Here is a 13,989-nt window from a genome sequence, read left to right as displayed (position 1 = left end):
CGGATGTTGATGTTCGTATGTATCCCTTTCGTAGATTCTCGTCGAGGTAGTCGCGTAGCGTTTGCAGTTGCTTTTCGTTTAGGTTGTAAATCTTATGGAACGTCGGCGTTCTTCCATCTTTGAGACAAATTTCGTGGTCCCATTGACTGTGTTCGGGTAACCCTGTCTCGAGTTCTTCCTTGAAGAGTTTGTCGTATTTCCGGTATTCCTGTGGGATGTTCTTCATTCTGTCTTGTGGGCTTTGTTCTTTCTTTTGAGAGCTGGTTTCCTTGACTCGAGCTCTTTGTTGATTTGTTCGAGGTCTTTCCTTAGAGTGGCAATAACTCTTCGGATCTTCTTGTTGTGTCCTTTGTTCTGTTTATGTCGGATGCCAGGTTGTACAGCCGTGTTGGTCAGTACGTGGGTCTTGTCAGTCGATTTTGTTGTGTCCGCCGGTTCGGTTGCTGTTTTCGTTTGTATCGCTGAAGCCCGTAATGATTTGCTTGAACGGTCATCCCTTTCGTCCTGTTCAGTGGCTAAATCATCGCAAAATTTTGCTTTCTCCCAAATCTGCTGGTCTTGGAAACTTGCGTCTTCGTTCCAACGCAGCTGGCCAGTTTTCCAGTTGATCAGTGGGTTGCTCTCCTGTAACCATGGAAGCCCTAACACAAGGTCGTGTTCTCCAATGTCCATGATGTCGAAGTCGACTCGTTCGTCGTGGCCCTGGATATTGATGTCGAGGTGATCAATCTCCATATCAATGATTCCGTTGTTATAGTTGAAGGCCTCTCCTTCGATATTCGTGAGTTCATATGGATCTTTCTTGTGTCTCCATGGGAGTCGGTAACGATTGATGACTCTAGGTGAAACGTAATTGCCCATCGCGCCGCAATCCAATAGTGCGTGTACGTGATGTCCCGCGATTTGGATGTCCAATACCATTTGGTTGCCATGGCTTGCCGTTGCCATGCATAGGGTCCTTGGATCTTGTCGTGTCGTGCCAGTCTGTAGCCCTTTTACAGATGGCGTACCTCGTTTTTTGCCTGGTCCTTATTCGTTTCATTTGGGTATTCTTCTTCGATTTGTTGTTGATATCGTTTCTTTATGTTTTCGTCGCGTGGTGTCGTGTCGGGGCTCAAGAGACTGATTTCTTGTAGCCAATCGAAGATTTCTTGTTTCTCAACGCTGTGTTGTTTGCATTGTGCTGCTTCGCAGTTGATTGCGTACCGTGCTTCGCAATTCTGTTCGTTTTCGTACCAGGAATCGAGTTTTCGTTCTGCGTCTTTCTGTTTTGCGCGTAGTTCTTCTGCGTTAATTTTTCCTTGGTCGAATGTAGCTTGTAGCCTTCGTAGGTGTCGCCAGTAGTCCTTTGGTGCACCGTTGTGTCGTTTGTGCCATGCTCGTGCCTTTTCGTGTTCGTGAACTTTGCAGTTCGGGTGTGCACATTCGTTGTAATCTTCTTCGTCGCATCTGATTCGTTGCGCGAGTCTTGTGAAGATAGATGGTTCGGATGCCTTAGAGCGAGTGGCGTTGTGCCATTCCCCAATTTTGGCGTGTTTGTGGATTTTGCATGTTTCCGAAAGACATCTCGTTAAAGAACCGTAATCATCGCGGCATTCAAGTGGCGTGCCGTAATCGGGTTCCAATAACATGACTTGGTCGTTCGGGTAACGTTGATCGATTTTCCAGTAGTCCAGTTCCGTGCTTAGGTAGGGTTTCGAAAGTATTTGTCCGTCGAATCTGACTGGGAAAGCGTTGTGTCGTGCCTTCTTCTGGAAGTGTATCATGCAGTCCAAATAGACGCATGAGATCCATGAAATATGTTTGTGCTCTTCGTGACTGAGCACTGTTCTTGGGTCATCTGAAAATTCTCCTCGTGGTTGCCATTCTCGTTGTAGAGCTGTAAAGGTGTCGACCGCGGCGATAGCCACAGCGTAGTCTCCTCCGCGTGGTGCCGGTTGGTATCGAATCATCGCAGCTTGTTGGTTTTCCGTGAGAATTTGAGGTATTTGCTGGGTTCCAATTTTGAGCATCTCTTCGAATTCTTCGAAGTATGGGGCGTGTTCTCCAATCGTGGCGTTTTCCTTAGTAGTGAGGGTGGTGGTGCGAGTTCGTTTTCGTCTTCTGTTTCTTCGGGTGTCTCTTGTTCTTCAGAGCTTGTGTCGTCGACACTCCGTTGATCTTCTTCGGGTTGTTGTCCGAGTTTTGTGAGCATAAGGGCTGCGTCCGTGTCCTCTTTGTTATGTTGTTTGTAGACTGCCCGTCTTTGCTGTCGGTCTTTAATTCGCATGTCTTCCTGGAATCGTTTGCCGTTCTTCCTGATCCAGTCTTGTGAGACTCCTTCAGGATAGGGATATTCTGTCTCTGCGAATTTGACTTGTTTCGGTGTCGTGGAATCCCTTCGTTGCATCATTGCAAGGGTTCTCTTTGGTGGTTTTGGAAACCATCCGGTACCTTGTTTGTCGCTTAGGTGTACCGTACATTTGTCGTCGTAGCATGCAGTCCAGTTAAGGAGTTCATGCTTTGGTTCCTGTTTGTTAGTAGCGTTTAGGTGTTTCTTACCTTTTGGGGGATTCGTACTGCCATAGCAATGTAGTCCGAGAGGTTGTCAGGTCGATTTTCCTTGTAGAGCTCGTCCTTGACTTCTTCTTTAAGTCCGTCGTAGAATCGTGACATAAGGGTTCGTCGTCCCAATCAAGCTTTGAGGTGACTTGACGGAACTTCGCAGCATAATCCGATGCTGAGATCCTTTGTCGGAGTTCTCGAAGTTTCTGTTCGGCCTCTCGTTCCTCGTCGGTTGTTCCGAATACCTTCGTAATGGCTTCTTCGAATCCTTGGAAACTGGCAAAGACTTCGTCTGTCTCGTTGTCTCGTCGCGCTGGTTGGTTGTCGAGAAAGTCCTCATGATGGGTCCAAACCAGGCGAGTGCCGTTCCAGATAAACAATTTCCTGCGTGGAGTACCTTTTCGACTGGGTCCGAGAGCTTGGTCGGATAGAATCGGTGGTAGGCTTTGAGTTGGGTGAGAAAGTCTCGAAGCGTGCCATGAGTACCGTCGAATGGTCCTGGCTGTTTTGGTTTGACTGCTTCTCCGATGTCCCTGACTTGTCCGTTGCCTCCTCCGTTCCTGAGCACTTGGACCTCCTGTCGAAGGCTGATGATTTCGCGCATCATGTCCTGCGGCGACACGGTGTGTCCGAGTTGGTTGATCCAGTTTGCTGTGCAGGCATGTTGACAGTTATGCGATATTGCTCAGAGAGACGCGGTATCGTTCTGAACAAGAGCTTTCAACGTGTGACGACCGGTGATATTCCCAAGGGATAAACCTGTCGAGGGGTTTATGTTGGCAGATACAACAGGGCGTGGTCTGAGCAATGATAAGTATGTCACGTTGGTGATGAGTCGGAGGTCGTAGACCGTAGACTGTAACCAGGTAATCAAGTGATCGGAATCAGAGATGAGATCGTGATAGGGATCGTAATGATTGTGTTGAAAGCTAAAGAGCTATCTAGTCTAAAGGAGTGAAATGGGGCAGCTATATATACCCAACTGCCCGTCTCTGATCGCGAGGTGCTGGAGGTGATCACAGAGGTGATCACCTTGATCGATGAACGATCCGTCGAGCACCGCTCGCTTGATCGTAAGGCGATCCACCGATCACCTTTCGCATGGTCACGTGATCCTTCAGCGGTTAGTCATCCCTGGCCCGTGTCATGGCCATCCGTTGGTCGGGTCGTAACATCCGTTGGTCGGGTCGTAACAAGACTATCCTTAGATTATAGGCCTAGCTATAATCCCTAACGTTAGATTATATAGAGCGTAGTAATCCCTAACGTTAAATCGTATAAAGTATAGTAATCCTATTAATCCTAGATTACTTAGATCTCTACGATCCCCTTAATCCTATATCTATTAGATAGTCGTGCTGACTATTTATCTATTAGACCGTGTTACGTACTTAACGCGGTCGACCGTTAGCGGCCTAGTAGCCGTAGTCGTAATACTATATTATTTATTAGGCTTTACTATACTATATTACTCTTATATATATTTAGCTATAAGATATAGAGGGACTTAAGTATTACTATTTAAGTGCCTTATCCTATACTTCTAGCTAAACGACTTATATAGTCTACTATATAGGATACATTTTAGCTTAATTACTATATACTTTCTATAATAATACCTAACCTTTATATACTTACTATATATCCGCTACTTCTTATATATATATACTTTATAACCGATCTCTTAGTAGTTAAAGTATTAGATTAGTCTTATTCTTAGCTCGAATATATAAGTAATAGCTAACCCTCCCGCTAAGTTAAAGTAGTGCCCTTTTAAAAGCCTTTCTACGTTGCTTTTCTTAGTAATATATACTACTATAGACCTATACGCTTTACTAGACTCTCGTTTACTTAAATAGGAAATCTTACTAATAGTTACTTTATTTTCGGCACTTAAGGCCTCGATCGCTCTAGGTAGAACGTTGCCTTCCGCGTTAAGGATTGCTATACGGTTAGCGTTGTCGACTCGGACCGGGTATAGCTAGTCTCGCATAACGTCAGCCACCTAGCTTACAGCATACCCCCCTTCTAGCACATCCCCACCACCCTCGCGCCGACATTAACATTATATCGTAACCGCGTTTTCTCGTGCACCTTCTATCTAATAATTATAAATAATATACTATTTAAATTACGATGCCTCGAGCTTCTAAATATACTAAAGATTAGCTCTAGGAAGCACTTTTTAATATTAGAAATAGGATGCCGTAGATATATACTAGTCGTAAGTAGGGTATTCTAAGAGGCATGCTTTAAACGCGTCTTAAAGGCGCCCTACCGATAAGAGAGGCATAAGAGTTATATTAGCGGCTTAGTCGAGAGCAAGAGAAATACCTTAAGGACTAGATTCTTGCCTAAGCCGCCCTTAGGCTGCCCCCTACGCACTTTTAGCTTAAGGAATTCGCTAGCCGTATCGTTAGAGCTAGCGGCGACCTTCGCCTACTTAGGAAAAATTAGGTATTAAGCTTTTAGCCTATAACTAAGAGGTTAGCACGATTAAAGGTAAAGCTCTCGATTCTGCTCGTATTAACGGCGCCTCTATAGCTCGGATTACGGAGTAGTTCTAGTTACTTAACCTACCGGCTTTATAGGCAATTCTACCGGAATTACGCTTTAATATAGACGAGATAGGTATCCTCGAGGGCCTTAGCTGCAACGGCCTTATACTAAGGAGCTTAGAGAAGAAGGAGACCCTTAAAAGGCGGCTTAGATCGCGTTATTAGACTATAATAGTCGAATACGTCTCTACTATAGGTTAGGCCCTAACCCCCCTTATAATCTTTAAAGGTTAAGACCTTTAATACTAATAGTTCCCTAATAAACTCGATTTTTTAAAGGATTAGAACTTCGTGGCCTCCCTAAGGGGCTAGATAAGCGACGAGATCGCGATTCGGTAGCTTAAAGATATCTTTATCCTATAGATAAGAAAGCAGCTATAAAGCAACGTTCTTCTTATATTAGATAGCCACGGAAGCTATTAGACTAACGATTTTATATACGAATGCTTCTAGCACGGCATATATCTCTTTTTCTTACTACTATACGCCTCTTACGTCCTTTAACCTCTCGATGTCTCGGTTTTTGCCCTAATTAAGGGCGCCTACCGACGCGAGCTCGAAAAGATCGTATCTTTCGATAATATAGCGCCTCTCGGCAAAGCTCTCTTCCTTCGCTGCTATTATTAGGCGCGGCAGACTAGTCTAATAGAAAGAAGCATTAAAGGAGGGTAGCGAGGGGCCGGTCTTTAGCTAGTTAATATAGCAAAGCCCTTAACGAGCCCCCTTATCTTATAATAGCTAAAGATACCGTTAACGCCGCCAAAGAAGAAGAACCTTAGCTCTTAGACGAATAACGATGCCTTTAAAACACTAAGACGATCATAGGAAGTCCGTAGCTTTATTGTTGGCCTAGCAAAGCGCGGCAGAGCTGACCGTATAACCCGAGTACTTTTTAACAAAATTGGCCGCTCCCTCGACCGTTAGAATTCGCAGCTTGCAACGGCATAGCTACGCATACAATAACTTGAGCACCAAGTATATCGTCTACGGCCTCAGAAGCAGAAAAAGATACTATAAGACCCTAATGGCCGCTTCGTACGCATTGAATAAGTCCTTAAGACGAGAAAACGGCTCGAACGCATCCTTAAGCCGTCTGCCATTGCAACAGCCAATCAGAACGCAGATTTTGAAGCTCTATGTAGTAGCTGGCAGCTTAAATAGCTAGAAAACACTAAATTGATCTATCGCGATGTTAAAATGCGGCTTCAATTGCCGTTGGAAGGTGCCCTCTTTGCTGTGGGAATGGTGCTGGAAGGGGGGTGTGCTGTAAGCTAGGTGGCTGACGTTAACTCGTGAACCTTCCACGGCTGTCTTCTGCGCAGCCTCTTTGACCATCTAAAGCTCGGCTTTGTCTCTGCAGACGATCTTAACTCGGTCGGCATTCCGGGACTCTTAGGAGGTAGTAGTAGTAGTAGTATTGATTACCGTCTGGGACATCCCTATAAGGGCAAAAGACGTGCTAGGCTAGGTATAGTACAAGATGGGGATGCTCGTCGGAGACCCGTCGCGCGTTCCTTACTTCTACTCCCCTATCTAGCAATTCTTGGACTCTGTGGCCGCTCGGATTCTCAGGTCCCTTCCCCCGTCAGCGGGTTCCGGGCACGGCGGCGAAGCCGTAATATTAGTCAGTCTTCGGTCAGAGCCGGGTGACTGAGAAAGCCCACGCAGTCAGCTGGGCCGTAGGCCCACAGGGAGCCTACGGGCAGAAAACATAGAAAAGAGAGAGTTGTACATATTAGGTTGGAGGGTTGCCTCGAGCTAGTGGCGGTGGCAGATCCGATCAAAGAATTCTGCCTCCGTTACTAGCCCGAGGAACCGGTCAAATCCCCTTCCTAGTGCCTGGTTGATAGCCTTGCCCGCCGTGGGGGCTAGCCTTAGGCGGTGTCGAGTACCTACCTTCCGGCAGTAGAAGGGGTGTGTCGGTGATTTTCTCCTCCCGCAAGAGCATTCGATCCGGGCCTCTTCGTGGTTAAACCTCTCGTGGTAGTCGGCGAAGTCCCCGTGCCCGCTCCTCGCAGCGAGCAGGTGATGGAGGTGCTCTCGTTTGGTGTGCAGCTCCGGGGGGCACCCGAGCGAGGCCTTGAGCTCTAGGCTCTTGTAGCTGCTCAGGGCCCCGCGGCCCACCAGTCCTGGAAGTCGCGCCTGGCCGCAGCCTTGGCCTGTCTCTTGATGTTCGCGTAGGTCGGCGATCTGTCCGGACCCTCGGCCCGGCAGCCCTCCTTTGCTAGCTGGTCGGCCCGCTCGTTGCCGGCGATCCCCGTATGGCCGGGGCACCAACGCGTGCTGACATCTCCGTGTCGAGCCGCGGCCTCAGCGAACTTCTCCGCAGCCGCTTGCGACGAGATCGATGGGCTGCCTCGTATGGCTCTTATAGCCGCAGTGTTATCAAGGCAGACGACTATCGGCCACTGCTGGTCCGGGGTTCTGGGGGACCACGTGAGTGCCGCTCGAAGCCCCTCGAGGGCGCCTTCCACCTCTGCGTCGTAGACCTCAGCGAGTAGGACCCGACCGCTGCCGTAGGTCACTTCGCTGGGGCCTAGCCACACTGAGTACCCATACCCGCAGGCGCCGTCTTCGCTCTGCGAGCCGTCAGTGTAGACGATGAGGGTATCTTCAGGGCATACCCGGAGCCACGAGTGGAAGTCTCGAGCCGCCTGCGTTTTGTCTACGCCCCCTGTCGGGTCGGGCTGAGGGGGTGCTGGGGGGAGAAGTCGGGGCCTCGGAGCATGGGCCGTCATTTGGTGAAGACGCAGGAGTCTCGAGGCGTGCTGCTTCTGGGCCGCGCGAGGCCCGCATACCGTGCCTCTTCATTAGCTCCCGGCCAGGCGTTGGGAGGATGCTCATACGGGGTCAAGGGTGCCGCTCATCTAGGGAGCGTAGACGGACCGCGGCGCGTCTCTGGGCGTCTGCGAGGAGCAGCGTGGCAGGGGGGATGCCGGTCTCTCGGTGGAGGGCCACAATCGGCATGGTACACCAGACGGGCGCGATAGCGCGCATTGCGACGTTTAAGGTCAGCTGGATCCTATTCTTCAGGTAGGTGATCCGCGACGGAACTAAGCGGGCAGTCCCCCACACAGGCCGAAGCGCCCCGGGTACCATACATGGGCGCCGTATAAAGGATCGGGAGGACGCAGGCCGTGACCGCATGCCGTGTCGACCGGGAGGATTCCGCGCCGGGTGTTTGAGAGGTTCTGGAGGAACCCTGCGGCCGTCATCGCCTTCGCGGCCCACTTCTCCACATGCGTGCGGAATGAGAGCTTTCTGTCGTACCAGACGCCGAGCCAGCGCAGGTCCTGCTGTGGCTCCTTTCTACGGACCCGTGCCAGACCGACGGCAGGTCCCCTTTGTATCTCGGTCTCGTGAAGTGGATGACTTCTGTCTTGCCCGGGTCGAACACTACGCCATTATCGGCTCCCCACTGGATGAGCTCACCCGCGGCGCGCGTGGCCCGGGCGGCCGTCTCCTGTAGGGACCGGCCCCGGATCAGGGTGGCCACGTCATCTGCGTAGCCGAAGCGCGAGTTCGGTTCCCCTGTCGAGTAGATGGGCACTGTATAGAGGAGGAAGAGAATCGGGGAGGCCGGGGAGCCCTGTGGCAGCCCGCACGTCAGGGGGGTTGTCGGCGTCGTTATATCCTCGAGCCGTATTCTGGCCGATCTCTGCTCCATAAAGCAGCCTGCCCACCGGACCAGGTTTGTTGGCCAGCCCTGTTCCCGTAGGCGTAGGAGGAGCCGGTTCCGCAGAACCGTGTCAAAGGCGCCCTGTATATCCATCGTGATTAGCGTGGCGACTTTCCCCTCGGTGAGGGCCGTCTCCGCGTCGTGGAGCAATGCTAGCGCTAGGTCGAGCGCTGAACGTTTGGGCAGGGCACCCGCATGCTGGCTGTGGATGACTCGTTGTGTGATCGCAGCCCAGGCAGGCGCCGGGCTATTAGGCGTTCGAGTCCCTTGCCGAGGCAAGCTGGAGAGAAATCGGCCTCCAGCCTCTCGGAATAGACAGGTCCCTCTTGCCAGGCTTAGGGATCATTACGACCTCTGCTGCGCGGAAACAGGCGGGGTGGTAGCCCACGTGTAGGCAGCCTTCATATAGTTCCCTCACCGCCTCGCCGATGTGGTTCCAGACGCGACGCAGCATTCGGACCGTGATGCCGTCGATCCCCGGGAGGTGTTGCCCGTAGAGGTGCAGGCGCATGCCGCATCCGCGAGCGTGACGCTGCAGTCGAGAGTCCTCCTGGGGCCAGCACCTCTGGGGCCCAGGGGTCCGGGATGTCGTCCGCGGCCCCGCGCCTTTCTAGGATCTCGACTCGGAGCGCGTTTGCCTTTTCCGTCTGGGTCTCGAAGACCTGGTCGCCTACCTGTATAGGCGGGGCCCGGAACGGGCTCGGTTTCCTCGACCACCGCATGATCTTATAGATATCCTGGTTGCTCTCGGCGCCTTCTAGAACAGTCTGCCAGAAATGTCTCTTAGCCCGCCGTACCGCCCGGCGCAGCTCCCGCCGGGCAGTCTGGACCTCTCTGCCGTGCCCTGTGGGGTAGATCCGCCGCATAGCTCTTAGTTCGGCCGCTGCACCGGCGCACTGATCGTTCCACCATGGGGTGCCTCTCGCGTTCTTCCTGGGCCGTCGGCCCGCTGCGTCGGCCGCCTCTTGGAGTAGGCGAGACAGCGCCTCGGCCAGCCTCTCCAGGCCTCTGGGCTCAACGGCCAGCCGGGGTAGTGCTGTGGCCCCAGCCCGCACAAGTTCCTCGAATCGCTTCATTTCTTCCTCGGAGCTTACCCTTGGTCTAGCTATCGTCCTTGGGGGAATCCGCCGGGGAGCGTAATGCTGATCGTGTAATGGTCCGAGCCGGTATGAAGGTGCTCTTCGATAAGCGCGTCCGCAGAGGGATATTGGCAAAGGCTAGATCAATGGTATTTCCGCGGGCGTGTGTGGCCTCGCCTGGCGTGGTGAGCAGTCCGAGCCCTTGTCGGCCGCCCACTGGGCGATGTCCTTCCGTTCCTCGCACTCCGGGCTCCAGGCTGCCAGGAGAAATGACAGGCGTTGAAGTCGCCCGCGATGAGGCATCTCTCGGGGACGTCCTGCTGGTGGAGGAGGTAGTCGAGTGGCTCGGGTGTCTTCGCGTGTCGATAGAAGTTGATAATAAGGGTGCTGTTTACCCGGAGCCACAGGATATCACGCGTAGGGGCGGGGCAGAGTTGCTCTGCCCGTATATCTGGGTGGTTCCGGACATACGAGATCACTCTCGGGGCCTGATCCGGTTCCCAGGCGCGTTCTGGGGCGAATGCGTGGAAGGAGCGGTGCGTCTGGGTCCTGCAGGCTCCGCCTTCTTTCTATCCAAACGTTCGGTTCCTGGATGAGCACGACGTCGTAGTTTTCTGCTTCCGCTAGTCGTAGGGCTATGCTATGATAGGCCCCTATTTTGGCCACGTTGGCCTGGAGAACTCGGATCGTCCTCCTGTCGCGAGTTGTTAGTGTTGGGGGCCTATTGTTCATAGGGGTCCAGGGATACGTTTCGTCGGCGCCTCTTCATAGGAGACTCGGATCTGTCTTCCTGTGGTGGAGGAGCGTTGTGGAGTCTGGCGCCTGCGCGCTGGTGGGGGACAGCCGCTGGGGTCGACATTGCTGCTGCTGTTGCTGCTGCTGTTGCTGCTGCTGGTCCTGTTGCTTGCCTAGGCGGGCCTCGGCAGCTCTCATGCAGGGCGATGGGGTCGGTCCTTGGGAGGGTTGGGGGGAGGCGGTCGCCGTGGCCCGTTCGAGCTCCATATTGGCTTGCCGGTATAGCTGAGAGCCGATCTTCCTTACGGCGTACTTCTCGATCTTGAGAGCCGCACGAGTTGGCCGTGAGCGCCTAGGTCTGGCAGGGCACTCCTTATGGTCTGCCGGGAAGGGCCGGAACAGTTCGCGCACCTCTCCGGCTGCTTGCAGTCGTTATCGCGATGGTCTTTCCCGCCGCATCGTCGGCAGGCTTGTTTTCGGTCGCAGGCGTAGCGGGAGTGATAATCCCAACAGGTGTCGCACTGCGCGGGCCGGGCGGTCTTGGCGATCAGTCGGGCTAGTCGGCTGGTGCCGAAGAGCCGCCATCTCCTCTGTATCGCCGCCTGAAAGGACACAATCATTGTCACAGTGGGCTGGTCGGAGCTTTCGGAGTATCTCTTAGCAATGTGCACATCAATTGGTTCGGCACCTGTCTGGAGCTTGATCTCTTCTTTGATAGCTTGGTCATAGTCCACGGCGGCCCCCCAGATATCCGTGAGCTGCCTGGGGCAGTCGGCCACAGCGTACGTGTGCCACTTCTGGAAGCCTTCAACCGCCACGGCCCCGAGGCGGGCCGCCCAGTCGTCCTGCCGTTCCACAAGCAGGTCCTCGCCTCCCGGTCTGAGGCCCGTATAGCCCATCCAGTCTTAACCCGGGCGATCTGTGGCATGCGTTCTGTCCCTAGGTTGAGAGTCTTAGCTACGTGAGCTCTGATGGCATGCCCCTGATAGCCCCATGCTGGGGACTTGTCGTCGAGCCGCACGAAGACACGCAGGTCATCTTTAGGCGGCTGGACCGGAGGCGCCTTCCGGGGCTTCGGGCCGAGGCGTGCCGGCAGGGAGCCCTTGTCTGTGCCATCCCCTTCTGGGCCATAGCGGCGTAGGTCGGTGCGGTCCCGTCTCTGCCGTGGCGGTTGTTGACATTCTGACCGGCGCGTGTGGGCGCGCCGTTGAGCGCGTCGTCCCAGTAGCTAATGAAGCCGCGCGAGAATTCCTTCGCGAAGCTGAGCTCGTGGCCCGAGTTGAACTGGGCAGCCGTCTTGTCGAAGGCGGTGCAGAATGCGCGGAAGACGGCCAGCTTTGCCTGTTGTGCTTCCATCTGGTTGGCGATAAGTCTCTCTGCCGCGTGGGCAACCGTTACTGCTGGGCCTTGAGTCTCGGGCAGGTCGTCCGGCTCGTCGGTCTCGGTTTCGTCTGCTGCGTCTCCCATTACAGCATCTGGCTGGTCGGTGTCGGTGTGGGCATTGTCGCTGTTCGTGGAGCCGAATGGAGAGTCGTCGGGTTGCTGTGCGCGTCGTGGCAACAGTAATTCGGCAAGACCCGCGCGTGGGGCCTGCCGGAGGAGCGCTTCTCTAGCTCCTGGGGCGTTCGTGGGAGTCATCGGCTCTTGTTCCTGGGGCGGCAGTCGCGCCTGGTCCGCGGGGTTGGGTGCCATCGCCGCCCTCAGCTTGCGCTGAGCGTGGTGTTAAACGCCCTTGTTAGCGGATGTGTGTTGTGTACAGCGAAGTCCTTAACAGATGGTGCCAAGAAAGTAAGAATACAAGGGAGTGCTGTAAGACAGAGTGGGTGAGCCTTCGCGAAACCAAATTAAAGTGGGGGCGGGCACGATTACGTCAGCTTCCTTGGCGGGCGTGTTGGTCTGACCCCCGAGACCAGACCAGACCAGCCATTCCGATCACTGGCATGGCTTCCATGCCAAGTAAGACGCCAGCTTACGCTAAGAGAGCGCATAGTGCTCTCTGAGTACCCGTGCCACGTCCCACTTTATTGTCACTCGTAGAACTCGCACCACCTAAATGGGGCGTGGCACGGGTATAAAGAATGAGTAACTCAGCCGCTTCCCAAAAAATTCTGTCACCACCTATAAGCATTGGATTCGGACTCAGTGATCCCACTACGCCTACGAGGCCACCGACCCAAGCCTACAGACTGACTTCACGCGTTACCGCCTCCCATCTGCCGGACTCCAACCAACAACCCGCCCGATTTTCCACACCCGTACCATAAAAGCGCCCGCAACCAACCCGCGTCAGACCAGAAATGCCTGCCCTCACGCTCTCGGTGTCATTCTGTTGGCATGATATTACCTCGGGCTGGATTCGGCTGCGGGGTGCGGTGGGCCCTGCCCCTCGGTCTGGGGTCCGGGTGGGTTTCCTAATCGCCTGGCTACTACTGGCGTTCTTAGGAACATGTTCAGCCAAGCAGATCCCGTTGGGACCTGGCGGGGAGAGAGCGCCCGATGTCGACATAAGCAGTCGCGACTTAGCATGCACACCTTTCGCTAGGCCATATGTAACCATGGCCTGCTGGATTGGGGGAAAGTTTCAATACTTCGCGGTTTGCGAGAAGGATGGGGTTGGATGGATTGGTGACACACGCCATAGCTTCGTGGAGGGAATCGGTATCATGCACGACTGCACACCGACAAATGTCCGATCCCCGGGTCGGGGGTACCGGGCTACAAAAATACACCCGAAGCCGTCTGGAGCGCACAGATGGTTAAGTGCTTCCGGTTCAAGGGTTCGCATCTGCGGGTTTGTCAACAAAGACAAGCGTGAAACCGGGCCCAGAGCTACCCTGCCTGGACCGGAGAAGGGGAAGGCCCTGGCCGTGCCACCGTGGGGTACACGCGACCAGCGAGGGAGGCCGGTGCGACAGGGCCCGGTGCGTGGGAAACCACAGCTGCCCCAAATCCAGCGCGGACGTGACGTGTGGACGGGTCTGTCCTACTGTGACAAGATTGGCCGGCCCTCCCTGGTATATATCTGCAACTTGCGAGGGCAAAACGAACTCATTCACTTCTGTAGGGATCGCAACCGGGGTTGGTGGTACGACCTATTCGGTAATCAATTCGAGGCAGACGACGTAGCCTGTTATTGTCGGCCGGTAGGGATTCGCGTGCCACCCACCCCCTTGAGACGGGACGCTGCTTTTGGTCGGTCACTGCCAGTGCGTGCAACTACGGTGCAAGCGGACTATTCACCAAAGCCGGGCGAGCACATCAAGGACGCCTTCCAGGTAGACCCGTGGAACCGGTGGGCATACACCAACGACTCCGCGACGTCACCACGTACCTGCCTGGTTCCGGGCGTCACGGTCCCGGCGAGCTAACATAAGGACGTGACAGGTCCGGCGAG

The 13,989-nt window shown here is 54.0% G+C and overlaps 3 protein-coding genes across 3 annotated transcripts; all 3 read right to left on the bottom strand.

Annotated features, from left to right (window-relative positions):
* Positions 1-7,207: 7,207 nt before the first annotated feature.
* On the bottom strand, positions 7,208-7,946 carry HRG_03773 (RNase H domain-containing protein; the record flags this gene model as incomplete). Its single annotated transcript, XM_044862244.1, has 2 exons — positions 7,208-7,800; positions 7,901-7,946. The coding sequence occupies 2 exons, from the start codon at positions 7,944-7,946 to the stop codon at positions 7,208-7,210; spliced, it is 639 nt and encodes a 212-aa protein (XP_044723270.1).
* Positions 7,947-8,155: 209 nt separating this feature from the next.
* Positions 8,156-9,857, bottom strand: HRG_03772 (reverse transcriptase (RNA-dependent DNA polymerase) domain-containing protein; the record flags this gene model as incomplete). Its single annotated transcript, XM_044862243.1, has 4 exons — positions 8,156-8,411; positions 8,498-8,862; positions 9,200-9,391; positions 9,456-9,857. 4 exons carry the CDS (start codon positions 9,855-9,857, stop codon positions 8,156-8,158), a joined length of 1,215 nt encoding a protein of 404 aa, XP_044723269.1.
* A 768-nt stretch (positions 9,858-10,625) lies between these two features.
* HRG_03771 (Ribonuclease H-like protein) lies at positions 10,626-12,287 on the bottom strand (the record flags this gene model as incomplete). The annotated part of the gene is made up of 3 exons (XM_044862242.1): positions 10,626-10,953; positions 11,007-11,474; positions 11,617-12,287. 3 exons carry the CDS (start codon positions 12,285-12,287, stop codon positions 10,626-10,628), a joined length of 1,467 nt encoding a protein of 488 aa, XP_044723268.1.
* Positions 12,288-13,989: the final 1,702 nt, after the last annotated feature.

The sequence above is a fragment of the Hirsutella rhossiliensis genome, assembly GCF_020360975.1.
Source record: "Hirsutella rhossiliensis strain HR02 chromosome Unknown scaffold00003, whole genome shotgun sequence".
Classification (NCBI taxonomy): Eukaryota; Fungi; Ascomycota; class Sordariomycetes; order Hypocreales; family Ophiocordycipitaceae; genus Hirsutella; species Hirsutella rhossiliensis.
This window is presented reverse-complemented; position numbering and strand designations above follow the sequence as displayed.